Source organism: Fusarium redolens (genome assembly GCF_020744475.1).
Source record: "Fusarium redolens strain MPI-CAGE-AT-0023 chromosome Unknown BKA55scaffold_3, whole genome shotgun sequence".
In the NCBI taxonomy this organism is placed as follows: domain Eukaryota; kingdom Fungi; phylum Ascomycota; class Sordariomycetes; order Hypocreales; family Nectriaceae; genus Fusarium; species Fusarium redolens.
This window is the reverse complement of record NW_025763666.1, coordinates 1,325,870-1,353,162: the sequence shown is the minus strand read 5'-3', so window position 1 is coordinate 1,353,162 and position 27,293 is coordinate 1,325,870. Positions and strand designations below refer to the sequence as shown.

Sequence of the window (27,293 nt, the reverse complement as noted above, 5' to 3'; positions counted from 1 at the left end):
CAACTACTATTGTTGTTGACTTACCTTGTAGGGTATCAACAGATGTTCATCAACTGCACCGGCGAACAAGCAATATAATAAAGGACGAAGATACGATGCTGCAGAGGGAGTGGTAGGGGGACATATTAAATACGAGATTCCCCAACCTCGCGGATATAAGTGCCTGACATATCCCCTAGATTTAAAGCTTGCTGCATCTCTAGAGCAACCCGAAATGCACAGCATAGCAACACTAACTTGTACTGCTCACAAGAATGCCTTCGCCGCTACTCCGTACAGCCAATACATATCAAGCTGAATGAGGTGGTCCAAGCCCTTCAGTTGTGCAAAACACTCTAAGCTCTTACCGTCAGAGCATCGTGTCCTCTCAACCAACTCATCATCCTTTAGCAACTGTACACGTACATCACGAAATCTCCTTTCTCCTCAGATCCAATATCCTTCCCAGATTTAACGTCCCCTTCGCTCCCCAACCCGCTGGTCCAGCATCCACATCTGGTCGAAGATTCATATACCAAGTCCAAGCTCGTTTATCTAACTCATCATGGCTCAGAATACCAGCCCAACTGGCAAATAACAAGCGTAGTGCACCCAGCACACGGCCCAGGTTCTCTTGCTTCTCCTCGTTGGCTGCTGTAACAGTCTTCTTTCCGCTGTCATCTGCTGGCGCGAATGCTCGAAGGATGTAGTTTCGCGCACCTTCTGGTCGATGTATCGGCATTCCAACCGTTGACGTTGAAGGGCTCTTGTCTTCAAGGTTAAGAGCCCATACCGGCTCGCCATTTAAACTAGACGTGCGCTTTTGAGATGATAGGGCGCCGTTGAGACAATCCTTCATGAGACGCCAACGGTCCGGACCAAGCATGACGCCGCCATACCATCTTGTAAGCACAACCAACGTATTGCTGATATCGAGATCGCGTAGTTGTTGGAGTAAGAAGTTTCCACAACCCGACTCGCCGTCGTCAAACGATGCTTCTTGCTTCAGGGGTGAGTTGCCAAAGCTAGTCCGGATCGCCCAAGCATTGTGAGTTGCGGTCTCCAGCTCCGGCTTCTCAGCCATCAGCGATTTGAAAACCGCCGAGCGTTTAGCAGGTGATGATATAGGTATAGCATGGGCTATAAACACCGAGCCCTTTGAAGTCAACTTCTGACTTGCAGTCCAGCCTCTTGTATTTGGTGGACTCCCCTGGAGCGTAACTGATGAAGCGTTGGATGACGCTGGTTGAGAAGATCCTGACCAAGTATAGCCGCTTCTCTTCAAAACTGGAATTGGTCGGTTCATGATAGTGATCTTCGGTTGACCTTCAGGGGCTTTCTCTTCACCTCCTGGGGGTGCCTTTTCGATACCTATGCTGATGGCTTTTGTTCGTGAGTTGGCACTTACAACTGCTTGCGCCAGACTCAATCGGCTGCTCAGGGGCTGTTCTGGCATAGTGTACCTCAACAGCTCAACAGCAAAGGCCAAGAAAAGAGGTGCTCTGTTCGTCAGAATGGTAGTGTTTCGAATGACTTCTTCCTCTTCTTCTAGTGGCAGTTCGAGAGAAGCCTCGAGATCATCTCCAGACATGGAGCCATAATCTAGATCTCGTCTGTGCGCCTCCAGCTTTGGTTTCTTTACTTCGGCGGGAGCTGTACCATCGTCGGCTCCACGCTTTGCCCCTGATTTCTTCTCATGGTTCTTGCATGCTGTATGAAGACTCTTTGCTGCCTTCGCATCGCCACCGAGAGCTTCCTCAACTGTGGCTAAAGGCGCATCTGCGATTTGTGCTATACTATGTCGTACGCGTTAGTATCAGATTTTGGAAGAGTTATAAAAGTCATACCTTCGCAGATTCTTTGATTGCAGAGCCTTCACTTGTCCCATTGCTGCCATCATGGACATTTTACGCGCCGTGAGGAGGCGTATAAGTTCCTGGAGGTCATTTTGCGTGGCCATATTTTTCTTGCATAAAGTGGGTATGAGAAGTCAATAAGTAACAAAGGACAGCTTTGTGATTTGTGATATTATGGATCTTGTCTTGAATATTCAAGTATTAGAACAATATTGTTGTAAGTCGCAAGTCCTCTTCACGAAGCCGTTAACACTCCGCAATGAGATGAATGCCTAGCGAGATCGGACCCACTAGCCCGACCTCTGGATCCGCTCCACTCCACGAAACCCTTGTCTTAGCTTTTAGGTATTTTTATCTGCTTCCACATGTAAAATCACACCATTCAGATACCCTCAAGACACTACGAACCGCCTCAATTCCATGGAAAAGCTTTTATTATGATATCTCCGATTCGAGGCCTCGCCACGAGAGCCTGCCGTACCCAGTGCCGCTTTGCAAGCTCTACTTCTCGACCTCCCCGTCCTAATATTAAAACACCAACATCTCGCCCTCCACCAAAGATCTCAAAAACTTACAAACCGTAACGACTCCTCTATATATACGATGTCAGATCGATTATACTGATACAGCACGCCCAGAAAGCCTCAGCCTCCTCCCTCAAATTCCTCGACTTCGGCAACCCCTGCACAAGCCGAAACCCTCCGCGATCTCTGGGCATCTACATGGCTCCCTCTGACCGGCGCAGCTCTTCTCGCCGGTGCCCTTGGCTTCTACATATTTGGCACAGCTGCCGCATCATTCAAAGCGGCGCCCTGCAGTTGCGCCGGCGAACACTCCACACCGACCGGTCGACCGCCGGCTCTCGATGGCGACAATGCAGAACAGTTCGACAAGGAGCTGGCTCTTCCTGAGTGGTGGATGGGTATTACGAAACTACGGAAGCGCATAGCGGAGCGTGCGAACGGACACGTGTTGGAGTTGGCAATGGGCACGGGGCGAAACTTGGAGTACTTCAACTGGGAGCCATTAACTCTGCGCGCAGAGGGCAAGGCAGGTGTTAAACTGCCAAAGGGCGTCGTATCGTTTACTGGTCTCGATATTTCGGTTGATATGATGGATGTCGCTCGAAAGCGACTCGTCAAGACTGTTCCACCCATGGAGGACTCTGCTCCCATCGTCCGCGCATCTACCATGGCTGATTACACTGGAGGCCAACTATCGTATCTCGATTCCCAGCTCCGATTGATTCATTCCGACGCTCACCACCCGATCCCCGGTCCCGCGACTCCCACGACGACGAAATACGATACAGTTATACAGACGTTCGGATTGTGTTCAGTTTCAGACCCCGTCGCTGTAGTCAATAACTTGGCAAAGGTCGTAAAGCCAGGATCGGGTCGTATCATTCTGCTCGAACACGGCAAGGGTTGGTATGGTATCGTCAATGGTCTACTCGATAAGAATGCTGGGAAACATTTCGAAAAATACGGATGTTGGTGGAATCGCGACATTGAAGGCCTAGTCGAAGAGGCAGTCACTAAAACACCAGGCCTTGAAATCTTAAAGGTCGAGCGACCGAATATAATGCAAATGGGCACACTGGTTTGGGTTGAGTTGAAGGTCAACGACAAAGCCTCATGACGACTCAAGGCATCACATACTGAAACCGATTGAAATGAAAAGAATGAGATGGGTTGTAGAATATAGGGTTATGTACAATATTCAAAGAGTCGAAGCACTATGAGCGGCATTGCATTTTTAGAATCCCAGCTTCCGCATCCTTTTTAACGCCGAATAACCAAAACCATGGGACGCTATGATCCCTTTTCCAGGTATCCCAATCCCAGTCCTAAACCCAGTCAAACCAAAACACCAAACTTGTCTAAATATACAGGTACTTCCACAGGCGCCCCTCCATGCAATTAGTATGTAAGTATGTCGTATATCCGTCGTCGCAGACATGGCGGAATCAAATCATCTCAATCGTCTCTCCCTGATCCCTTACGCCTGCCCAGAGAAGTCGTAATTGCTCAGCACGTATCGAGTAAGCAATCAAGCTCATCAATTTCGATGCTCTCAGCGCCTCGGTCCCATTCCATAAGCTTGCTGAACTTTAACCAGCTCTCACCGTCGTCCTCTTTTCGCACACCTGACGCCATGTGTGACATGGAGCTGGGCTTTACCGCAGGACTGGTAAGGGGGGCATTTGAGGTGAAAATGCGGTGCTCGCCGAACCAGAAGTCGTCGCGGTATCCATACTCTGAAGTGTGGGTGGTGCGATCGGCAGACTCAGCAACAGGGGTATCCTCGACGAACTTGCGTTTCTGCAAGAAGTCGGCCGTTTGTGTAAACTCACGCTCATCTTTTTCCAGAGGCGGTGAGTTGTGACGGCTGTTGCGACGGTTTGGCACATAACGGTGATGAGAGGGAAGAGAGCCGATGGGGGTAAGAGGCATGATAACATCGTCGTCACCTTCCTCGAATCCATGGTCAGAAAGGTCAACCTCGGGCGATGGGCTGAGCTCCCGCCTGCGAGCATCGTCATCGGAGCCGGAATCATCCGTCAGAGACACCGAAGGAGTTTCGAGGGCGGCATGAGCAGACACTGTGGAGTTGGGTTCGGGAATGGGCTGACGAGGGCAGGTGGTGAGGAAATAATAGGTCCTTCGAGGGTGGACGCTCTCAAGTTCCTTAGCGAGGGGGCATGGTTTTGTGTCACTCCAGCATTGCCGCTTAGCATATGAGGCCAGCCTTGAGGAGATGATTGCGCAAGGGTTGGCAGAACTGGGATTGGAATGTTAGCACACGGGAGGCTGAGGGGTTGGGAGGGGATAGCAGGTGGCTCAAACTTACTGTTGAACAGAGGTAAGACGTTGTGCCAGAACGGTAGCCAGCTCCTTGACGAGGTGAGGACGGTTTCCAGTTGACTGCAATTGAACAACAACTGCCTCGACAATGTCGTCGTTGATCGTCTCGAAGTCAATCGTGGATTGATTTGTATCGAGGTCGAGGCTCGAGCCTGGTGTAGGTGAAGGAGGAGGTGTCTGCTCAATGGTAATGTCGTCGGAATGCGATTGCTTCTGTCGCTTATTGGGATGCGCTTCGGGGGCCTCGGAGCCAGATGGGGGCGGTGACAAGGCGGATGAGGCAGCACTGGATGAAGACGAAGAGGATGATCTTGAAGCGTTCTTGGAAGCAGCAGCAGCAGCTCGAGCAGCATGTGTCATTGGGACGTGAATCCCGAGACTGGGTAAAGAAAGCGACTTTCGGCGCGTGTTGTAAGGCATGGCGATTGTGTTGAAGCGAGACGAGGGACAATTTTGGAGACGAGCTGTCTACAAGATGATGGACTGTCGACTTGGGAGAGAAAGGTCAAGGTCACCAGAACTTCGCTGAGCAATTGTACGTAGTAACCTCAAAGTGTTGAAACAGATCGAAGAGATCTATAAGGGTTTACTGTATTGATTGATCTAGCGAGGGCACGGCAACGGTGATGTAGTTTATGTGCACAGGCAGTATGGAAGATGATGAAGGAGGAGAGACAGATAGCAAGAGGAGGATTGTCGAAGGGGGGTGGGAGTGTTTGTTATTGATGAGTGGATTTAGACTGGAGAGTTGAAGCCGAGGGTGGAGGCGGTCTACGGATGTTGACGACACAGAGCAGGAAGGAGCAAAGAAGACGCAGGCAAGAGCAAGGCAAGAGCAAGGGAGCAACGATGGCAACCACGAGGAAGGGGATTAGATGGGGGGCAAAGGTGGGCGAAGAGGGACTGCAAGTGGTGCTGGGGAAGGCAGAAACGGGGAGCTAGCTCAGAAGGGACTTTTCAATGATTCAATTCTTGTAAGCTGATAGGTCCGGAGGCAAGATGCTTGTCTCCATCACAAGCCCGGAGACTGACTTCACTTACAAAAGAAGGAGCGATTATCCTTAGGATGACGGGAAAGAATGGCGCTTGGTGCTGGGTCTGCCACACTTTTTTTGGCTGTGCAGACGCAGACGCAGCGGAAAGAGCACGAGAGCTCGAACTTTTTTCTTTTTTTTTTTTTTCGTTTCAGCCAAACGGGATTGGTCAAGACTGGCGTGCATGGCTGCCGAGAAGTGGATCGCGCTAAAGATCGGTGGGTCAAGCCTGTGGGTATCTGGGAGCATCCTTGTAATTCACGTCTCCAGCCGCAAGACCCAAACGTGAAAAACGACTGACAACACTTTTTTCTCGTTGCTTTTGCTTGGGTGGTATTGGTATTTTGGATGTGAGGGAGGGTTTCTGTAAGCATAAAGTGTTGGTTGGTATGCAACTGGAGAGAAAGATGACTCTTGAGCAGGCAACCAGCAGCCGTACCAATAATCAACGATTATTACATCGATGATGTCCTACGCACCAAGAGGCAACGGAACTTACGCAACCAAGCAGGCAAAAAGCATTGGCTCGGAGACCTTAATCATCGACTTACTCTGTACAGTTTAGCCATCTTGACTCGTCAACGTCTTCTGTTTCTTTTCTGCTTTTGGCCAAGTTGGACGGCCGCGACTGTAATTGGACCACTCTGACAGCCTCTCACTAATAGCCTCGCCTCATATGGATGATGATGGATGATGGACTCTTGTTTTTCCGCCTCATCCGCGGTTTTTTTGACCCGGGCCACTTCGGGTCGATGTTAGTTACTTAGTGCGTTCTCGGAGGACCCTGAAATCTTTTTTTGGGGAACGCCCGAGAATGACCGTGGATTTGAGCTCAGGTATTGACAGGCATTACATGGCTTAGTTGAACTGCGTGTCAAGATTCCCTGGACGCGACCTTTTTTCCCTACAGATCACACCGCATCTGCAACTGCATCAGACTGCAGCAGGCTGCATACATGTTTCCTCTGTGCAACCATATTCTTACACCGCATTCTCTCTCGACACGCTTATGCTGTACGAGACAATCAATCAATGCATAACAAACGTCAATAATCGGAAAAGAGGCCCGGTGCAATTTCTAAGCTTGTCCTCGGTAACAGAGAGTGCAGAGTACCCATATTGAAGTCGATGGAGATGACGAGTGGGCCGAATCATCAAAGAGACTCCCGAAAACTGCGGCGAGGCCCTCTTTGAATCTTGAACCCCTGGTCTGGCTCCTTCAATCGACTCCATTCACCCGTCGCCCATGGCAATTCAACAAGTGACCTATTTCCTAAAATTGACGGTAATAACTGTGCCTGAGGCCGAGTCCAAGGCTAGCAAACGATGTGTAAGTTACGTGACACTACGCTCTTCAATAAGGTACAGTATTGGTCTCGACAGCCAATAGCGATATTTCTATTTCATCGTCTCTCTTTCAGCCATGATACAGTGGGTTTGTTTCAGTCCGCTATCGCCGGCTGAGGTTTTATTTCTCTCATGATTTGCAATTAGCCGTGGACTCTCTCTGTAAGTGAGCGAGAACAAGTAATGTTACGCAGCAATACGAAGTCTGAGTTTTGCTTTATTTGTCAGAATCCCATGTTCACTATGCCATTGATCTTGATTACCGACACTCGATTGCGATATCCTACCCTTGCAAATGGAACTTTGACCACCTCACCTCACTCAATGCCTCTCGGGCTACTCAACCCCCTGAACCAGATCGGGTCAGATCCCACCACCAACCTCCATCCAATTCTCTTACACGACTTACAGAGCATCCATTTATTATCCACCACTAAAAATTCCAGTACCTCAGCGTGCTGCTGCTGCGTCATCCTTAAAATGCAGGAGTCGCCTCCTGATCATCCAATCTTTCGAGGATCACCATGTGGATTTACCCTACACTGACCTGACTGAAGGGAAGAGAACGGTTGAATGTCACTACAGAGCTGCATGCCACGAGGTGGATCATCCAATGATGCATCTCTAGCTCTGCCCCTTGCGGCGCCAGCTGCGACAAGCGTCTGCCGCTAACATGGATGCTCTCCACTTACGCCTAGACCTTGCCCAAGCTTCTTCTTCTCTTGATCACAGCAGTGACCGGGTTAATTCCCTGTTCAACATCGTTCGATGGATTTGCTTGACCTGCGGTGTTGCAGTTGCTGGTCACCTTGTACTGTAAGTCAAGTATGTGACTACGTTTGTTCTTCAAGCTCAAAGTCTGCCTCTATATTCCTTGATCTACCCTGCTCATGTCCTCTCCGCCATGAAGTCATGGTAAGACTTAGGCTGTAGATCGCTCGAAAACCAACCTACGAAATGCCTCCCTCTCCTATTTCCTTGCAAGTCCCGTCGTTCGTCGAACTCTTTGTGTCTTGGCGCCTCGCAGCCAACCGACCACTAAGTACCTCGTACTCCTTGCCTCAGGCCGCCGCAGCCGTCCTGTCGGGCAGGTCGAGGACAACGCTAAGGAATCCTTATTATATGATTGGTCAATTAAAGATCCCCGTCTTTGCTCCGCTTCACGCTTCGTTAGACTTGTGCCTTACCTAAGTGCAAAGGGTATGCCGAAGACCGCCTATCCACCGAAAGGTGGGCGTGACTTGACAAAGAGACTACCCTACACTCGGACTCGTAAACTCAAACTCACCTGAGAGAGCCCTGAGTCAGTTTTTACTTTTCCATCCTGTCAATTGACCCCACCCCACCACAATCTTCCCTCTCCATTATCGTCATACTTTCACCAACCACCAAAGCAAGCTCTCGCTATCGAGATTCATAAGCTCAGGCCGTCGACTCTCCCTGTGTCTACTTCCTACCTAATCTATCAGATCTGCTTGGTCCTACTGAAGCTAATTCACAGCTGAAAGCCACCAAAGCTTAACCATGGAGCTTCCCTTTGTTACTCTCGACGTCTTCACAAAGACTCGATATCGAGGAAATCCCCTTGCCGTTGTTACGATTCCCGCAGATAGAAATATACCAAAGCCTACGCAAGAGCAGAAACAAAGAATTGCCCTCGAATTCAATTTATCAGAAACCGTCTTTATCCACGAACCCCGTCCTGATACCGATGTCGACAGTGATGTCACCCGCCGAGTGATCGACATTTTTACAGTCGCTACAGAGATCCCCTTTGCTGGGCACCCAACTATCGGCGCCGCTGTTACCCTCATCCCCCACGGCATTAATACCGTCGTTACCAAGGCAGGCCCAATTGCCCTCACGCAGACCCGCCCTGGTTATATCCAAGCTGCTATCCCGCACAATGTTCGTCGTCACCGAAAGACCCTGGCCGATCTGACTGCCCCGGTGGCTGCCCAAATATCCCAGGACCCTGCGATACGCGAATCCGAGCTCCAGGCCCCGCTATTTAGTATCGTCAATGGCATGACCTTTGCTCTCATCAAACTCCCGGATCTCGAGCATCTGGCCAAGGTTCAGATGAGCGGGGTAAACTTGTCTGTTGGCGAACTTCTTGATGATGGCTGGCAAAACGGCCTCTTGTTGAAGTACTACTATGTCATCAATGGCCAGCGTGAAGAAGACGGCATAACCGTTTATTTCATCCGCTCGAGAATGATGGAAGCATCCATGGAAGATCCCGCTACGGGTAGTGCTGCGAGCGCGCTCTCTAGCTATCTCTCACTTCAACAGTCGAGCCTAGGTGATCACGGCTTCAGATATGAGATTGACCAGGGTGTTGAGATGGGCAGGGAGAGTAATATTGTAGTTGACGTTGATGTAAAAGAGTCCAAGATCGCCACGGTCAAGCTCTCAGGAACAGCTACTCCAGTGATGCGTGGCCATGTCACGGTCTAATCGAGAGAGATTGCATATATTGCATGTTCCCAACTGCTCTATAAACCCAGGTCCCAATTGTTATCACGTATTTAACCAAAGGTGCAATACTCCAAAACCAATCATGCGCCTGGTATGTTCTTCCGACAACATCGTAACAACTATCGTACAGTACTGCAATGTGATATTGGCCTGGAGACATCCTCGCCCCCCAGACGAGGCTGCCCAGGGCCGTAGTAACACTTGCGCCTCTATAATTCTGAATTCTTTTTGGACCCAACGCCCCGTGCCTCTCTCACAATGATGCACCGTCAAAAACCAAGAGTTCCGCCGATAATAAGGTACGTTTCTCCTATAAATTCCTCCTTGTGACGTTTTACCCAGTCCTATTCATCCCATCGCGGTGTGACTATACGATCTGCAACTTATGCTCGTTGAAGCACGTCTGCAAACTTCTTGGCAACCTTAAGATGATGTTAGTGTCGGGTCCGTGAGAGAGCAATAGAAGATTTGACTGACCTCATGATTCTCGTCATCGATGAAAGGAAGCTTAAAGAACCCATACTTGTCTTCGTTCTTGACAAGCTCCACAACAGTGTACAACAGACCCCATGGCTGAGGCCAGAAACTAACCAGTCGCTCAAGCAGCACTCGGGTGATGTCCTCACGGAATTCATCTTCCTCAGGATCGCCGAGATCCTTGGCAAAGATAGAAAGGAGTGCCTGACTGAAGAAGGCAGTGTGGGCGCTGGGATATCGAAGTTGGTTGACAAGGCTGACAAGGATGTAATATCTGGCCTCGGCCGGGAGTTCATGAATGATCAGAGAAAGAAGTGACACTTCATTCTCGTCACCAGTCAGAGACAAGTCTGTGCCAGTTTGTGCTGCCTTCTCTACAGCACGATGTCCGATATAGAGAACAACAGCGTCAATCACGCTGGTGTTGGCGACGACAGGCACATGGCCGTAAGTAGATGCCTTGGGAGTGTCATGTGTCATGGCATGGGTGATGTTAGCAACGATGTCTTCATTTGGTCCCCTCTGAAGTGCTTGGTCTAGAACTTTCAGAAGACTGCGAGACTGAAGTGTTACGCTGGCCTCATTCATAAGACCGGCAAAAAGGCGCATCTCGTCGAACTGAATCTTACCACCAAGTTCGTTGAACCTAGGACTCTGCTGGGGATTGGCAGCCAGCACAGCGTTGATAAGCTGTGTGCAATGAGGTGGAATGCTAGAGCAGAGCTTGGCATGATTGGCCACGACGAATTCGGGGAAGTCGTGCTGCAGAATGACGAGCAGCTTGAAGCAAGCGCGGTAAATGTCTTTGGCAACGTTGGAAACCTCGAATACCTTCAACTGATCCCCGAGAGTGTCGAGTAACTGGCAGAGCAGGTCAGAAAAGGGGCCCCAGCCAGCACCGTTGGGCAGTTGCAGAATTGCTGGCATGAAAGCACGGTGCTGAACAAGAGACATCCAACCATAGACAAAACCGGGAACATATAAGGGGTTGATCTTGAAGAGTCGGCGGGCAATCCTCAGAAGAATGTCACGGCGCTCATCTTCAGGCAGGCTCTCTGAAATGCCCTGAATCTCGTAAAAGAGCATGGAGAGCAATCTGAAAAAAACACGCTGGCTCAGCTGCTCTCCGCGCTTGACATGGTGGTTGACAAGAATGAGCTCAATAAGTGAAAGCACCGAGTCGATAAATGCGGGGCGAGTAGATGTTGGCTCAAAGCCCATGCCGATAAATGTTGCAATGAGCTTGGCGAGAGCATCGACCATGACATAGGCATCGGCAAGAGAACCACTGTGCACAATATAATCGAAACGCTCAACCGACAGGTCGATAGTGACGCGGATGAAGACGAATAGGTCATCCCTGTTTTGCAAAACCCCTTTAGCGTGCAGCTGCTGCACGAACGCCGTGACAGCCTTCTCAGAGGCATTATGGTTGCGGCAAAGATGGATCCATTCGTCGAAAACATATTCTATTTGCTCGTGTTGGAGAGCTTGACTGTCAGCCTGAGTCGGGCGTGTCATACCGGAGTTGGTGAGCTTTGACTTGATCCGTTGCCCAGGGGCAGAATCGGGGTCGTCCGAGATCCATGACCATGCTGCGTCCAGCGTCAGGGCGAAGTCGGCATACAAAGCGATCGGGCGGGAGTCGAGCAGCGTGAGGTCGAGTAGGTGCTCCAAAAAGTCGAGAGATCCCTCCTTGCGGACCTGCAGTGCTTTCGACATAGCCAGATCGATGTTCCTCCAATCCAAAAGATCCGTCCGAACCAAGGCTGCGAGCAGAGGTAGACTTAAGAAGGTCGAGCCGGGCTGCTGGCTGAAGAGAGTTCGAACACGACTGTTGAGAACAGGACCAGCGATCTTTCTAAGTGTCTCCAAAACATGAATCAAGCTCTCGAGAGCCAAGTTGTCGTCAACCTGTGAGAAGATGAGCTGAATGATTTGTTCCGCAGCATATATGGAAAAATCTTCATGGCTCTGTGAGGTCTTGATGATGTGCTGGACGAGCGCATCAACAACGTCGACAAGAGGGGATGGTCGCGGTAAGTCCAGGAAATGTTCATGGGGAGACTCGGTGGCCACCCTCATGAGTTCCTGAAGTAGTTTATTGACCCGCTCGGCTAGATTACGAACATCCATCTGGAAGCCGGGTGATCTACCGTTAGTCATTGCATTAGCACCGGTATGAGGGGGTGCATAGGGCTGCATCTGAGCACCCAAATGCTGCTGAATTGAGGGAGTCTCTGCAGGAGTCGGAATATTGGGGATAGAACTAAATTGATCCTGTAACACCTCGTTGGCCAAAGACCTGGTCGCATCGGATGCTGACGGGCCATGCGAAGGTGTGGGAAGCGTGGCGCTTCGTGGTTGCCTGGCGAAGTCTTCGTAGATGGCCATCTGCTCAGGGTTGAGGCCGTTAACATTCGGCGATAACTTATACGGATTGGGGATAGCCATGGCCCACCGGCTGAGGCTTGAGTCGAAGTAAGGATCATTGGGTCTTTGAAGGCGATGTCGTCGACGAGCCTCAAGCTCAGATTCGATCATGTCCTCAATTTCAGGGACAGCCCTTTCCTCAGCCTGCTTCTCGATGATGTTGCAGGCCAGGTCTAGGTTAGAGTTAACACACATAATAATTGTGCCCTCGGGGAGTCCTTGAGAGAGATCAGTCGAGAGGTTTCGCATGTAGTTGGTGAAATTGGCGCGAAGGGGTTCCTTGGACGTAACGAGAGCAAGGCTACCGGCGGTGGCTTTTACCATGCTAATAGCAGAGTTTCGTACACGATTCTCGTCAGGTTCTATGGCAAAGTCCTTGTGTATCATCTGCTGCGTAGATATGGCGGCAATTGTAACGGAGCGATCAACGACAGGCTGGATTATATCTTGCAGAGCACGGCTGAGGGCCGTGCGAACAATCTCATGAAGACGAGTAGTACTGACAACCATCTCATTAGTTGGGGGGATAGTAATCAAGGGACCAAGGTCAGGAATGGTTGGCGCAAGAGCCTGAGGTGAGAGTCCAGCACCCACACCGGACCCGATGCCATTGAGAGATAGATTCTCAAAAGCGTCCAGTTGTTCAGTGGGGAGGGTCTCTGCCGGTTCTTCAATGACGGGTCGGTTCAGAATTTCGCCAGAAGGTTCGATGCTCCTGTGATCGAGGTTCAAACCCTTGCACAAGACCTCAATCTCAAACTTGAGATTGAGTTTCAGCTCAGCATGATGATAAAGCTCGATCAGCAAATGAATGATATCCATAAGCCATGGATTCGGGGGCCTGAAAACGGCTGATGTAGCGCCTTGAGTCAGAACTTTGCAGACGAATGGGATAACAACGATGAGTCGTTTCGTATCATGCGCCTCAATCAAGAGCTGCTTGAAGGCAATATTCTTGTGTTTGATGGGCCGATCTCGTGCCAGAGTTAGAAGACCTAGCCAGCCTCCAAGATTTTTAAGGTGAGTTCTTTCCGTTGAGTTTTGCATTGTCGCCTCCGAGTTCAGCATTCGACACACGCTGATGTAAGTCTCCCTCAGGACCTCACTCCAAAGAGCCTTGTCTTCAAACAGCTTAACCAGCTCGAGATAAACATGGTGGTAGTTTGGCTGCATCTTGGCGCGCTCCTCAACAAGATGACTAGCAAACCATTGTTGATGTCGGCGTTCCATAGTCTCTCGAAGTTCTTGACACATGGCCTGTAGTGTGCCTTCGGTGATATTGTTGAGAACGAACTGTACCTTGTCCTGAGCACCCTCGTCAGGATCTTCAAACTCAACGTCAGTAGCTGGCGGGTCGACATTCAGAGAAGCAAACGCAGGTGCTTGACGCTCAACATTGGCCAGTTCATCAGAATTTCCATTAGGGAAACCGTCACTTTGAAATCCTAGTCCATGAGGTGTTCCAGCGCCGTTACGCCCACGGGCCATCTCTTCTTCGTGTTCACGAACGACCTCTTCTGCCTTCTTAAAAACTTCCGTGTTATGGAGCCCAGGAATTTGGCATAGCTGTCTGCAGAAGGCAGGCCATTCTCGGAAACGAATGAACAACTGCATCAGTGCCTGGAGGCCAAACTTGTACATGGGTTCATCAGGAGAATGGTCTCTGACAGCTTCCAGAATCATGCCCAGTCCAATTTGGAGAGGCAAATTTGAAACAAGTTTATGCGAGATTATGCCACCAAATAGAACTGCGGTTGTTGCCAGAGCTTCCAGCGGATAGTCGGCATAGTGAGAATACTCGTCGAAGAGTCCATGGATCATACATGCGAAAACATCTTGATCCAGAGGATCCCTGGAATGCTTATAGCGATCTAAGACTTCGACGATATTGCGAACCTGTACTTCATCACTATACATCTTCTTGTAGTGTTCCTCCATTCTGATATTGGCGGTCGGAGACAGGAGATTCCCCTCCCTTCCATTGGCATCGATGATGTCGTCGTAACCTTCGCCGTAGTTGATCAGTCGGGGGTAAGCAATAATGCAAGCGCGCTGAACCAGGATCAATTCTGGCCGAGGCGGACTTGGCGAAAAATCCTCGAGGATTCGCAGGAGCGCTGATACGGTACGAACTTGGAGAGTCGTTGTATTCTTAACAGAAGAATCGTCAGAATTTCCTCGCTGAAACTGACTCTCCAAGTTTGCCTTTATCATCAAGAACTGAAGCAGAGTGCTATACATTTCTTCACTCCGCTCAGCATTGAACCGTGCCCACTTGGACAGATCCAAATATCCTTCAGCATGGGCCAGAGCAGCTAAATCAACTCCGAATCCATTTGACTGGTATACCAGCGTGTCAAGCCAGTTATGCTTTACAGCGTGCTCGAGAATGACCGGAAGGTCCATCGGCTTGACAGCATGGGTGTCTACCAAGCGCTGAACGACCCAGTTCTTGTCCTTCCTCCAGACACTATCCAGAACGAAGTCGTATTGGGGCGAACGCTTATAAAGGAAATTTTCGAACAAAGAACTGAGTGTTTCTACAGCCATTGGAGCCCAATGCTGCCGAGGGACTTCGAAGGCGGAAACTAGGAAGATGTCCAGATTCGGGACTACCACTTCTTGGAAGAGCCTCTTAGCCTCGATACTCGTTGACGCTAACATCGAACTGAGCGCAACATTGAAGATCGAGGACAGCGCGGCGACGGATATCAACGGATGCTTGACGGCGACAATTGCTCGCTCTTGTACATTCTCAGGGGAGTTGGCGTATTCCTCAATAGTAATACTGCGCTGGAGCCCGGGAATTGTCGTCGCGTCCAGCTGATCGGGAGTTAAAGAGGCATAGGCACTAACAAAAGAGAGCTGAGCCTCTGGATTCCTCCAAACGCCGCCCCATAGCCTTTGAATATCCACTATCAAGCCAGACTTTGAGTCCTGTGCAATTGGCAAGAACGCTTGATAAAGTCGAAGGAACTGCTGAGAAGAAACACGAGCCGATGGTTGGTCGAACAGAATGATCACCTCCATCCAGTCGAATGATTTCGGTAGGACTCTCCTGAGGGCAGCAACCAAAACACCAGTATCTTGCTGTGGGCTTTGACTGATGGCCGTGAAGGTCATCGCAGCTGAAACCTGTTCGGGGCCCAATTGCAAGCTACTAGGGCGGTTCTGTAAATAAGAAACACACGTTTCCTCGTCCCTGGTGAATTCGATGCCCGTCTTTTGGATATATCGAACCAGCCCATTGAAAGGCCTATCAGCCAGCACTCGACTCAAGTCGAGGGCCGCGAGTATTTCGGACGGCGGTGTACGCTCGGGAGTCTGATCGATCCATCGGTTGATGACACGTGTTTCCAATTCGCGCATAGAAGAAGCATTAAAGCTCGGAGGATGATATTGTAGAAACCGGTCCAGAATCAGGGCGATGAAAGAGGGGGTCAGGTCGGCATGGGCGTCGAGGTCAAATCGAGAAAGAATATCGATGAACGAAGGGAAGTTAGTAGATAATATAGCGTCGGCTGCCTTGATATTAGAATATTCAACGGTACAAACTTCGTAATGGTATGAACCAACCTTTAGTCTTCAAATCTGCTCGAGAAGTGAGCTTAAAGGCTAGAGCTAATATGGTCTTCTCCAATGCATCGAGCTTGAAATGTTCCATAAAGGTCGAAAGATCAAAGTCGCGGAAGATGTCCTCTGTGGCACTCTCGATTGATTCAGCAATCTTACTTGCTTGATTGGGATCGTGTGAGATCTTCTGCATCTCGGCAACAAGAATGTGATAGTTGTTCGGGCTTGTGCCGGGCCTATTGAGGCCTGGGAATATCTGGGGCGCATTGCCGGCAACGAGCCGGGTGAAATACTTAGTAAACACTTCCATTCCGTGTTCATCGATGAGCTGTGAAGAAGATGCATTGTCAGCAAACTTGGGGCTTGTGCAGCAGCAATAGTAATAGCCAAACCTTCTTCAATTGGTCAACCTGTAGCTCCCACTTAGCACGGTCCTTATCCTCCTTAATAGTACTGAGCAGAAGATAGACCTGGGCCACGACGATCTTGGTCAGGGAATTAGTGCCCGTTGGACTGCTGGCGCTTGGGCTTGCGCCAGCACTGAGAATGGCGGCCTGCGATGGGTGAGGAGAATGGCTCGCACCCGTCTGTAGTATCTGCGCAGGATTGGGCGAAAATGATCCCGCTCGAGGTGGTGGGACCATGGAGGTATATTCGCGGCGGAGGGAGATGAGATGATTGATCGCCTGCTTTCGTTGTGGTGGCAGGCCGGAGGGCTCAGAAAACGAGCGAGCGGGGAAGTGTGAAGGAGGATGAGTCGGTATATAAGATGCCTACATGGGGGAGCGGCACGATGAAGCTGCGAACAGCGGTCGTCAAGACGTTGCAGAGATTGCGCGATCGTGCAACGGTAGTCGACCAGAGAGGAACTCGTGAGCCTGACTCGACTTGAAGGTGGAGTTGGAGGTACGTGTCGTACTCGGCGTTCGTCGTAGGGAGGGCGCCGAAAACGCTACAAACTGAGAGGGTGGGGGGTGGTCCGAAGCGATTCGGCGTCAAATAAGCCAACGAGACCCGAAATATTTATGGCGCGTGGTGATGCAAGTATCGATATCGTCAAGAACGTCTGTACACAAGGTGGTGGTGGTGGTCGATGTTGGGTTTGGAGGACAAGGTACTGTAACTGAAAATGACAAGGCCCTTGAGAACGGCAAATCCCGATACGTCGAGAGGATCCACACTGCCTGTACCCGCATCACGTGCCTCTGGGTTGTGAATCGTTCCAAGGTTTCCTTGTTACGCCTGTGGTCAGTGCTCCCTTTGTTGTCGTGCCAACAGCTACACGCCACCAAAACAATACAGCTAGCTCTCACTTCACCGTACATTACTCCCTTTATCATCATTGAAAGGGCTACATACCAGATATCCTTCTTGTCTCGCTTCCTCCATGCTTAGTGTGGAGAGTAGTGCGACTCAGGCTGGTCCTTAATCATTCATATTCGTTGGAAACAACATAACGTCCATCTGTCTTGACATTTGAAATTGAATACGCTTGGGCATCATGCCCGCATCAACGGTTGAAACTCCAGCCGTTGCGCTGTCTTGTGAGCAAACTTTGACGATAGCTTGATGTTTCTTTGACTGATACCTGATACCGCAGTCGCAAATAACTTCTGGGGCAAGGAAGATGCTGGCGTGGCGCCCCTGCTGAGTCGCATGACTGCGGCCAAGACAACATGCGATGAACTACGAGCATTCTATGGCGGTGCGTACAAGTGAAGTTGTTGACAGAAGTCTATCTAACTGAATGCGCTACAGCTCGAGCGTCGATTGAAGAGGAATATTCCCGCAAATTGTTGAACCTGAGCCGCAAAGCCTTAGGATCGCAGGAGTCTGGTACATTGAAGACATCGTTGGATACCGTCCGAGGCGAAGTCGAACAGATGGCCAAGCAGCACCAACTTATTGGCGCAGAAATGAAGTCAGAGCTTGAGGAACCACTCGCCGCCTTTGCTGGCGGAATGAAGGAGCGACGAAAGATTATTCAGAACACCGTCGAAAAGCTGTTGAAGGTCAAGATGCAGCAGACACAGCAGGTCAATAAGGTTAGACTACTCTTCTCTACTCTCCACCATCATGCAAGCTGACTTCGGTTCTAGACACGAGACAAGTATGAGCAAGAGTGCTTGAAGATCAAGGGCTATCTTGCCCAAGGCCACATGGTCATGGGCCAAGAAGAACGACGTAACAAAGCCAAACTCGAAAAGACACAGATCAGCCTCGCAACTTCCAATACGGAGTATGAGAATGCAGTCAAAGCACTTGAAGACACGACAGCAAGATGGAACAGAGAGTGGAAGTCGGCCGCCGACAAATTCCAAGATTTGGAGGAAGAGCGACTCGACTTCACCAAGAGTAGCCTGTGGACGTTTGCCAATATCGCCTCCACAGTTTGCGTTAGTGACGATTCGTCGTGCGAAAAGATCCGACTCTCATTGGAGGTTATGGATGTGGAAAAGGACATCATCACTTTCATTACAGAAAAGGGAACCGGTCAGGAGATCCCAGACGCTCCCAAGTATATCAACTTCTGTCGCGGAGATGTGACGGATAACCAATCTGATACATCAGAGGACGACAACTATTCTGTCGCCCAATTTCCTCGCAGCATCAACCCTGCTTTCCGCTCGTCATCTCCTCAACCTTCGACATTTGAGTCGCATCATGATCCAAATTCTGCTCTGGCCAACGACCTGGCGCACAGAGAAGTTGCTCCAAGCAAACGTGACCTTCCAACCCAGAAGCCGGCGACGCTGCCCCCTGACGAGATACTCCAAATCGGCACCCAAAAGCCTCAGCCTCAGCAGATCCAGGCGCCTCCTCAACAGCGTCAACAGCAGATACAGCGTCCTTCTCAGATGCAACACCCCTCTCAACTGCAATATGCTCCCCAACAACAGCATCCCTCCCAATTGCAGCATCACTCTCAGCTTCAGCACCCCTCGCAGCTGCAGCATCATCCCCAGCACCAGTACTCTCCTCAGCGTCAGCAACCTTCCCAGCAGGTTGCTCACCATACAGGGCACCACATGCAACAGCAGATGAGGCCTCTGGAAATGAGAACCGCAGATAGCAGATCTGGGGATATGAGACATTCAAATATGCGACATCCAGATACGCGACAGCACGATCCAAGGCCGTCTTTAGAAATGCGCCACTCTGGGGAAGTTCGGCCTTCGATGCAGTCTCGACCAAGTGCTGATGCAAGGCAAACAATGGATACAAGGACATCTCTGGAAATACGGCGACCAATGGAGGACCCGTATCGTCGTCAACAACCTGCGGGTCATATGTCGTATGATGCCAATCAGCATGGCGCTGTTGCAGCGGTGCCACACGACCCTTACCCCCTGGATGGCATGACGATGCTATGCAGGACTGGGCCCAGCCCCATCTCAGACCAGAGTTCGCAGGTGACATCTGCTCGACCTTCAAGCAGAGACTCACATAGTGATTATTCGAACCCCAACTCGTTCTCTAGTGTAGAACCACCGAGCGGCAAGACCTCACCCGTCAAACAAGATCCTATAAAGTCAGACCCAGTACCAACTCAAGCACCAGCGCCAGTATCAGCATCTGCACCTGCACCTGCACCGGCACCAGCTCCTGCTCCGGCGCCAGTCAGTGCTCCCGCTCCCACCCCCGCTCCTGCTCCCGCTGCCAGCAATGGTCCAAGCCCAGTTAAGCTAGTTGCTAAGAAGAAGAGTGGTGGGTTCTTAAAGAATCATAGTCCCTTCAGACGCAAGAGCAACAAGGATCTTCAACAGTCAAACAGAAACACATGGCATGCATCGAGCACGCAAAACTCTGGTAGTCCCGTTCGCAGACCACAGTTACAAACACAGCAGTCAAGCAATGTTGCCACCCAAGAACGTACACAGAGTCCTGAACCTATCGACGCCAATGCCAGTTTGGCTCTGGGAGTTGGACAGAACGTCTTCCCTGTATCTACCCCTGACACAAAGAAGAAACCGGGAGCTGCCACTGAACAGACACCTGATGAAACAGACCCAATCGCTCTGGCCCTTGCGGAGCTGAAAGGTGTCACGTTAGGCAAGCAGTCGTCAATGAGAATGTCCGCTGATCACTATTCTGGCCTTGCTACTCCGGCGCCAGCATCAGAAGCTGCTTCAAGACAAGCCTCAGCCTCTCGAACAGCCCCGACTCCTGTGAACCCGGATGTTGCGGCGGCAAAGAGAGGAACACCGCCGCCATCATACCAAACCCCGGTTTCACGCCTGGGTGTCCCACCACCCGCTGTCACTTCAAGGGCAATGAAGGAAGCGACCAAGAAGGCTACCACACAGACACGAAGCATGTTTGAGAATGGAGGTGGTTCGCCAGGAGGCTTCAATAGTACGGCTTCAAGGACCAACACTCGAGCAACCGAAACAAGGCGATCTGAGCCATCCCCGAACCAGAGTGTTCCACCAAGTGCTTCACGACCGGCAACTCGGACCACTAACCATGGCAGGGGCGAGTCTGGTAGTTACAGTGCTTCCCCTGTGTCACGACAGACTACTAGAGCCACCGATAATGGACGCGGCGAGCCTGGAAGCTATAGCTCAGCGTCCATGCCTCGACCAGGCACTCGAGGCACTGAAATGGGCAGAGGAGAGACTGGTGCCTATAGTACACCACCTGTAGCACGCTCGGGAACCAAAGCAAGTGAGATGCCTCGATCGGACACTCGTGGAATTCCTATTTCGCGACCAGGCACAAGGGGAAGTGACATGTCTCGTGGCGGATCTGGTATTTACGGATCGTCGCCTGGTTCCCGACCTGGCACCAGAGGCTCCGATATGCCCAGAGCAACCTCGCCAGCACCAGCTCGTAGTGTGTCTCCACAGCCACCTATGAACGACAACATGAGCTACAGATCAGTATCGCCCAACCCTTACGCTGCCAGTCAACGCTCTCCCTCCGTCATGAGCTCACCACAGAAGCATGGCTCTGCTCAGGGGTACTATCCCCAGTCACCTCAGCAGGCTGCTAGTCGCGGGCCTTCTCCTTCACCTTATGCCCAGCAGAATCGTCCTGGAAGCAGCTATGCAGGTAGCGACATGGCAGTTCAGCTCGCACCGGTCGATGATCCGTACGGTTCTCAGAGGAGTCGAGGCAGCCGCCCTGCTTCTAGGGCCATGAGCTACTATGACGATGGTAGTACCCGTCAACGTAGTCAGAGCGTTGCTGATCCGTCTCGGCTGTATACCGGAGATGGCAGAGCAATTCTGCATTATGGTAAGCCTTTGATTAGCCAGTATTGAAAACTGAAAGATACTAACATGACTTCTTACAGCACGCGCATTGTACATGTATCAAGCAGCCATTCCCGAGGAGTTGAGCTTTGGCAAGGGTGATTATCTTGCGGTCCTCCGTCACCAAGATGATGGATGGTGGGAGGCTGAAGTCCACGGCGGAGACGGAAGTGTCGGGCTGGTCCCAAGCAATTACCTTGCGGCGTGTTAGACTCCTATGATATGAGCGACTTGATGGATGATTATTGAGATCTTTCTTGCGGAATGATTTGAATTGTAGGTTAGGTTTTCGGCAGGAAAAGGGCTCTGGCGAAATTGGTTCACGACTTGATTTATACCTTTCGTTATGCTGTTATCTTGTACAGCAGATTGGCATGGAAACGCTGGTCTTGTTGTTGCTTCAGGCTATTTTTGGTTTTTTATTTGTGTCACGATTATTGGGAAAGATTGAAACGGCTATTCTTCTATATCACTCACGGAAGTGAGAACCACTGCCAGTATATGCTATTAAAATATTACTTAGATACTCTTGGGATTAATGTGTCGAAATTATCCTTCATGATCCAATTGCTTGAGCTGGTGAAGTTGGATACCCTCCATCTTCCCTAAGGTGGGTACGTACCGAATTATGACGTTGAAGCCCCCAGAGCTCCAAAGCTGACTGTAGCTTGTCGCCTTCACATGTCTCTCACTCACTCCCTTTGACCTCTATTCCCTTCAATTTCACAAATTGTGACTCCCTAGCTCATACTCATACCCGCGTCTTCTATATTAATGAACTAATTGATCTGAAGCATCATAGCATGGTTAGTTATTCTGCTACTCGTTATTTATACGCGACTGACTTTGCTTCACCAGGAAACCCTACAAGAAACTGCCCGTGTTGTCACGTCTAAGCCCGTTCAGCGAGCTGTCGTTAACACCGTACTCCTCGTTTCGACAGCGGCAACCCTCTTTTGCACGGCTGCCATTGCTTCATTGCTCTTTTTCCAGAATTTCTTACCCCATGAGGTCGTCACTTTGCCATTACACCTCCAATATGGGTGGGTAATCTGGTGTTGTGTATGATGCTCGCCTGACTGATAGAATTGTTATAGCTCTGGAATTAACCCGTATGGAATCGCCTCTCTTCAAATTCCACCGATGAAGACGCAGCAAGAATACGATGTGTCTTTGATTTTAGCAATGCCTCGCTCGAACCCAAACGTGGAGCGCGGCAACTTCATGATTAGCCTGCACATGCTCGACTCGCAAGCTGACGCTGGGTTGCATGCTGTGGCGGAACGTCACGCATCGCTACACCAAGGATTTGAAGGGGCCAATGTACTATTCACTTCACGCAGACCTGCTTTATTTCCTTACGTGGACCCATTGGTATCGGTTGCGTCTCGCGTGCTGTTTCTGCTTTACCATTTATTCACACCAGGTTCAAGCACGAACTCGATGATCATCCCGTTGGCCGAGCGAGTTTTGTTCTCAAAAGTCTCAGATCTCCCAAAGTCGGCGTACGTGGAGGTAGAAGCGGGCCAGACCATTCAGATTTACCATGCCTACCTGCAGCTTACAGCTCAGCTTCGCGGTCTCCGGTGGATGATGGTTCACTATCGCATCTCGACATTCATCGCCTTGACCCTTGTATTTTGGGCGTTTGAAGTTGTTTTTATGGGTGTCGCCTGGGGACTTTGGAGTGTCGCTTCAGGGTCACCGCCTGGAGATGCTGATGACAAGACCAAGAGGCTTGAGGCAGAACGATATGAGTATGAGGATGAGGACACAGATCGCGCAGAGACCTTTCCGACATACGGGAGACAGCAACCCCTCAAGTACGAGCCCGAAATCAAACCTGAAGCGGATCCTGAACAACCTTTATCGGAAATTCCTCGAGCAGGAGCCGACGCTGATGATGAAGATGAGGGAAGTTTTGACGATGACGACGACGATGTGCAACACAAGGATTCGGGTATCGGAACGAGTTATAGTGAGGAGGGAATTTCAAGCATTCGAAGGCGAACGTCACGTAATAAATTGTAGAGGAGAGGAGTTTTGCGAAGCCTTAATTTAGAGACTGAGTGTAGTGAGTGGAAGCAGATACCCGTGGCTTATGATATGCAGTACTAGAATAAGAATGTGTTGTCAGCTGAGAATTTGGTGTTTATGCAGGGGAAACTGCCTTATAAGTTAGACTATGCTGATCCGATATGCATGCCAAGTTGGTTGTAATTCGATGACGAGCTCATAGTTGGTAGGGTTTGGCTATCAAAGAACGCTTTGGAGATTAGCAACGTGCATATCCGTAGTTCTATTCTCCCCCGTCATGATAAGGAATTCATTGTAATTTACAAGTCGTTTGACAAGTCGTTTGCCTGGCTACCGACAGCTAATGGGTTTAAAGCTTTGATGCGTATTTAAAGCGGGCGATTCACTTTCACCGTTTGTTGATGTATCTTTGGCATCCACCATTGACGACGGTTGAAAGTCTCATGATATCAACCGAAAGGTTCAGTAGGATCCAGACTTCGTTTGAAAACTCAATGAAAGAGATTCTCTGTCTCATACTAATTGTTTCCAGTCCCTAGGCACATTTGAGTGGTAATCGAAGTCTTCCGGAAATTCACTAATTCTTCAGTGCACATGGATGCGTTCAACCCCTCCCTCCACACTCACTCTGGCTGGGTCTGGCTGGGCCTGGGCTGTCGTGACCCCCCATTGTAACTGGGCACCTTAGGGAACACCCATGCTCTGCTCTGGCTGAACCATTTCTCAGAGCCCCTCCCTCCACCTTCTTTCTGTTGCCAACAATCAAACGCGCTGAGCATCATTCTTCACTACCCAAGTTAGCGTAGTGTAACTCAACAACACCGCCTGGCGTCACTAGCATTCATCGACTGTTCGTTCTATTTTGTGTAAATTCTCGCCTTTTCACATCTCAGACTAGAGAGACATGGCTCTCAATCACTGAACAACTCGACGTCTCCACCACAATCCACATCCCACCTCACCTTGCCATCCCCGACCACCCCCAAGTTACCTGGTAAGGTAAGGTACCTGACAGCAATCGTGCCGCTACCGCTACCGCTACGTACCGACCGCTATTACTAGCTCGATTTACCTGGACTCATTGCGGGCCAACTACTGAGATTCCCTCCACCGCCCGCCCGCCCGCTTGTTCCTCTCGACGTCTCCCGAATCAACTCTGAACCCGATAATCACGACGAGGCCTAAACTGAGCAGAGTACACCGACCTGACCGCATGTGCTGTGTCTAGCACCTGCGAGCGAGCAACCGACTGCTTCTGCTGTTCATTCTTTGCGCCTCCCAAGCTTTGCCTTCGCCTTCGCCCAGCCTTCAACGAGCCTAGACGTAGACGGAGACGGGAAGAGACGTCACGGTCAAGTCTTACACAACTACCGCCGTGATCAACTTCTCTCTGCCTCCCCTCACCTCGAACCTATATACATACACCAGCCACCAACCCCAGCACACCACATACCGTCACGATGCCCTGCTTCAAGGGCATTGCGGTCAGCATTCATGCGAACTCTGCCCCGCTGCCAGAGTATGGCATGCAGAAGCAATCTCGTCTCTCAAGAATCAGTACCTACATTCCTGTACCCCAACCTCAGCTCGCTGAGTCAAACAAACCCGAGCCTGCAAAATTCGCCATCTCTATTACCCTTCTTACCCCCGGCTTGCCTATCCCATACTCGACCCCGAAGTGCAGTGATGATAACCCCTACCCGAAGCCTCAGTTCGTCGGCGGTCTGAACACCGGCGATCGGAACAAGTCCTCTGGCGTTGTGAACCCCTACATCCCCATGACCAACTCCGAAAACGAGACCATCGCTGCCTACATTTACTTCGACGGTCGAGCAAAGGAGGAAGTTGCTACTCTCCTGCGACCAGGTGAGGAAACATGGGTCAACAGTCGCTGGGTTCAGGTTCCAGACTCTGAAGGTGGCGGTCTGGCCGAACGGGAATTTCTATTCCGCGAGGTTGGCCTCGAGCGCTGGCTCAACGGCTTGGACCTACAAGGTCATGATGCAGCTGAGAAGCTAGAGAAGCGTCGCCAAAAGTTTGAGAAACGCCGCCGACGACAACGGGCCATGGAAGGAAACGCCAGCGCCGACGTGGAACAGGGATCTACAGGTCGGAGGGACACACTACGCTATGGTGCTGACGACAAGTCTCCTATTGAGGCTGTCGTGGATGACTCCGATTCATGGTCCGACGACGACGACGAACCCCCTGAGGCGACTGGGCAGATCAAGGTGGCTATGTTCCGTGTACTTGCCTCAGGCGAAATCAAGAAGGGTGAATACTCACCCCAGTTCGGTGCTCATGACGGCGACGAAGATGACATGGGCTCTAAGGAAGGCAATGGCATCGACGCCGACGTTGAACACACAACAAGTTTCGCGAAGCCCAAGACTCTTGATCCGAAGACTATCAGTACACAGACGGTCACGGGCATTGACGGTCCAGACAAGCCCTATGCTGTCTTTACCTTCTTTTACCGAGGAGAGCGTGAGTATTCTCGGGCGTTTTGAGAATCGTACACTAACGCACATCGCAGGACAATTGCAAAAGATTGGCGTTCTACAGTCCTCAAAGAATCCTCAGACAACACCAGGATCAGCCAAACGGAGGTCGGGCCAACTCGACTTTTCCAGCCTCGGACCTCTCAAGGCTGGTGGCACTGTCGGCTTCTCTGCTTTCCGCGACCAGGCTACCGAAGCCTCGAGACGACGCAAGGCTAGAAAGAAGAGCAATGGAAACATCGCCGATGATAGCGATGATGATGATGAAGAGGACGACGAGAACCTGGGCAAGATGGAGGAAGTGTACGCAAAAGATGTGAACGCCAAACTTGCGCCAGAAGACGTCAAATTCCAGGGCGAACTTGCTGAGGGTGTGGATCGTATTCACGTAAGTTCCGAGGTTGTATCTTTCAGAATATTTGAACTGACGATATGATGTAGCTTAAGAGGGCGCATTCTGCAGACCCAGACAGCTTGACCACACCGGAATTGTCGCAAACCCCGACCGCAGCCAGTGAATCCACGTCACAAGTGCCTACCACAGGGGGATCTCCTGCCAACAGTCTTCTGTCAAACGCTGTAGGCCTTGATACGCCTAGCAAGTCAATTTTCCAGAGTCCTCTGAAGAAATACCGACCCAGTGTGGATTACGGATCGGGAGGTCTGAACCTTTCAACAGGATCTGGCTTGAAAACAGAGGTAGATTCAGCTGTTTCTGGGGGATCTGGGTCAGGGTCAGGAACACCCTCCAATATCGAAACCGAAAAACCGAAGGTTGAGGATGAGGAAGAGCTATGATCATGGCAGTATCCTCGATTTTCAATCGATATTATAGACTTCACCGAAGAAGTCTATTCATTGAATAACGAAAGAAAACGACAAAAAAATAACGGCCTTGCTCTAAACATAAAGCAGCCGTTGGGTGTTGACATGGACAGCCTTAGCAGCTTCGAGATAGACTGATGGACCAGTTCTGCGGCCGAAGGGTTTACCCCTTGACCGATACGAGTGTTGACAGCACAAGATATAAAATGTTCACTATGAAATTCATGTGGTGTATTGGCGAGGGTTAAGGAAGTATTGGATGCTTCTGAATTTGGGAAGCAAGTGGCTTATGTTGTATCAAGGCGGCCTGGTTATGTCTTGGTGCAGGAAAACAAGCAACTCTTGATCTGAGGCATGGGTGGGTTACTTACTAGAGGTTAGAAGGTCCTACAATCGAGTAGTCTGAGCCAACAGAAGGAACCAGTGTTCGGTGAATCGATTAACTGTATGGTATACCGTTGCTTGAAGAATAGAAGGGCATTGCTTTAACTTCATCCTTGCGAACTGAAGAAAATGCCTTAACAATATACACGAGACAGGTGTTGTCATATTCCCCTAAATTTTCTCAAGATAGTAAGTACTGTTACAAACTTGTAAGCTCACTATGACAATTTCGCTATAAGTC

At 50.4% G+C, this 27,293-nt stretch overlaps 9 protein-coding genes across 9 annotated transcripts; 6 read left to right on the top strand and 3 right to left on the bottom strand.

Annotated features, from left to right (window-relative positions):
- Positions 1–104: 104 nt before the first annotated feature.
- On the bottom strand, positions 105–2,086 carry BKA55DRAFT_557892 (uncharacterized protein). The gene is made up of 2 exons (XM_046191839.1): positions 1,827–2,086; positions 105–1,775 (listed from the first exon to the last, which is right to left on the bottom strand). Exons 1-2 carry the CDS (start codon positions 1,937–1,939, stop codon positions 407–409), a joined length of 1,482 nt encoding a protein of 493 aa, XP_046053857.1. The 5' UTR covers positions 1,940–2,086; the 3' UTR covers positions 105–406.
- Positions 2,087–2,557: 471 nt separating this feature from the next.
- Positions 2,558–3,476, top strand: BKA55DRAFT_502058 (S-adenosyl-L-methionine-dependent methyltransferase; the record flags this gene model as incomplete). The annotated part of the gene is made up of 2 exons (XM_046186889.1): positions 2,558–2,592; positions 2,654–3,476. The coding sequence occupies 2 exons, from the start codon at positions 2,558–2,560 to the stop codon at positions 3,474–3,476; spliced, it is 858 nt and encodes a 285-aa protein (XP_046053856.1).
- Positions 3,477–3,865: 389 nt separating this feature from the next.
- BKA55DRAFT_501801 (uncharacterized protein) lies at positions 3,866–5,122 on the bottom strand (the record flags this gene model as incomplete). Its single annotated transcript, XM_046186865.1, has 2 exons — positions 3,866–4,619; positions 4,689–5,122. The coding sequence occupies 2 exons, from the start codon at positions 5,120–5,122 to the stop codon at positions 3,866–3,868; spliced, it is 1,188 nt and encodes a 395-aa protein (XP_046053855.1).
- A 3,318-nt stretch (positions 5,123–8,440) lies between these two features.
- Positions 8,441–9,765, top strand: BKA55DRAFT_235129 (uncharacterized protein). Its single transcript, XM_046185289.1, has one exon. It carries the CDS (start codon positions 8,608–8,610, stop codon positions 9,541–9,543), a length of 936 nt encoding a protein of 311 aa, XP_046053854.1. The 5' UTR covers positions 8,441–8,607; the 3' UTR covers positions 9,544–9,765.
- BKA55DRAFT_635847 (CCR4-Not complex component, Not1-domain-containing protein) lies at positions 9,565–17,168 on the bottom strand. The gene is made up of 4 exons (XM_046197017.1): positions 16,440–17,168; positions 16,051–16,375; positions 10,042–15,995; positions 9,565–9,986 (listed from the first exon to the last, which is right to left on the bottom strand). The coding sequence occupies exons 1-4, from the start codon at positions 16,689–16,691 to the stop codon at positions 9,948–9,950; spliced, it is 6,570 nt and encodes a 2,189-aa protein (XP_046053853.1). The 5' UTR covers positions 16,692–17,168; the 3' UTR covers positions 9,565–9,947.
- Positions 17,169–17,322: 154 nt separating this feature from the next.
- On the top strand, positions 17,323–19,946 carry BKA55DRAFT_235118 (uncharacterized protein). The gene is made up of 5 exons (XM_046185288.1): positions 17,323–17,591; positions 17,648–17,752; positions 17,806–18,092; positions 18,147–19,667; positions 19,754–19,946. The coding sequence occupies exons 1-5, from the start codon at positions 17,549–17,551 to the stop codon at positions 19,775–19,777; spliced, it is 1,980 nt and encodes a 659-aa protein (XP_046053852.1). The 5' UTR covers positions 17,323–17,548; the 3' UTR covers positions 19,778–19,946.
- Positions 19,947–21,265: 1,319 nt separating this feature from the next.
- BKA55DRAFT_557882 (SH3 domain-containing protein) lies at positions 21,266–21,882 on the top strand. The gene has a single exon (XM_046191838.1). It carries the CDS (start codon positions 21,361–21,363, stop codon positions 21,514–21,516), a length of 156 nt encoding a protein of 51 aa, XP_046053851.1. The 5' UTR covers positions 21,266–21,360; the 3' UTR covers positions 21,517–21,882.
- Positions 21,883–22,108: 226 nt separating this feature from the next.
- Positions 22,109–23,336, top strand: BKA55DRAFT_535064 (putative adipose-regulatory protein-domain-containing protein; the record flags this gene model as incomplete). The annotated part of the gene is made up of 3 exons (XM_046189665.1): positions 22,109–22,111; positions 22,164–22,348; positions 22,403–23,336. 3 exons carry the CDS (start codon positions 22,109–22,111, stop codon positions 23,334–23,336), a joined length of 1,122 nt encoding a protein of 373 aa, XP_046053850.1.
- Positions 23,337–24,802: 1,466 nt separating this feature from the next.
- On the top strand, positions 24,803–26,641 carry BKA55DRAFT_502045 (uncharacterized protein; the record flags this gene model as incomplete). The annotated part of the gene is made up of 3 exons (XM_046186887.1): positions 24,803–25,829; positions 25,879–26,231; positions 26,285–26,641. The coding sequence occupies 3 exons, from the start codon at positions 24,803–24,805 to the stop codon at positions 26,639–26,641; spliced, it is 1,737 nt and encodes a 578-aa protein (XP_046053849.1).
- Positions 26,642–27,293: the final 652 nt, after the last annotated feature.

Bases quoted from the DNA above. Each gene is read 5' to 3' on its own strand.
- BKA55DRAFT_557892 (XM_046191839.1), bottom strand. From the start codon at position 1,939: ATGGCCACGCAAAATGACCTCCAGGAACTTATACGCCTCCTCACGGCG. The intron at 1,776-1,826 runs GTATGACTTTTA...CGTACGACATAG, and splicing joins CAATCAAAGAATCTGCGAAG to TATAGCACAAATCGCAGATG.
- BKA55DRAFT_635847 (XM_046197017.1), bottom strand. From the start codon at position 16,691: ATGGTCCCACCACCTCGAGCGGGATCATTTTCGCCCAATCCTGCGCAG. The intron at 16,376-16,439 runs GTTTGGCTATTA...TCTTCTTCACAG, and splicing joins AGGTTGACCAATTGAAGAAG to CTCATCGATGAACACGGAAT. The intron at 9,987-10,041 runs GTCAGTCAAATC...CATCATCTTAAG, and splicing joins TCGATGACGAGAATCATGAG to GTTGCCAAGAAGTTTGCAGA.
- BKA55DRAFT_235118 (XM_046185288.1), top strand. From the start codon at position 17,549: ATGCCCGCATCAACGGTTGAAACTCCAGCCGTTGCGCTGTCTT. The intron at 17,753-17,805 runs GTGCGTACAAGT...AATGCGCTACAG, and splicing joins ACTACGAGCATTCTATGGCG to CTCGAGCGTCGATTGAAGAG. The intron at 18,093-18,146 runs GTTAGACTACTC...CTTCGGTTCTAG, and splicing joins AGACACAGCAGGTCAATAAG to ACACGAGACAAGTATGAGCA.
- BKA55DRAFT_235129 (XM_046185289.1), top strand. From the start codon at position 8,608: ATGGAGCTTCCCTTTGTTACTCTCGACGTCTTCACAAAGACTCGATAT.
- BKA55DRAFT_557882 (XM_046191838.1), top strand. From the start codon at position 21,361: ATGTATCAAGCAGCCATTCCCGAGGAGTTGAGCTTTGGCAAGGGTGAT.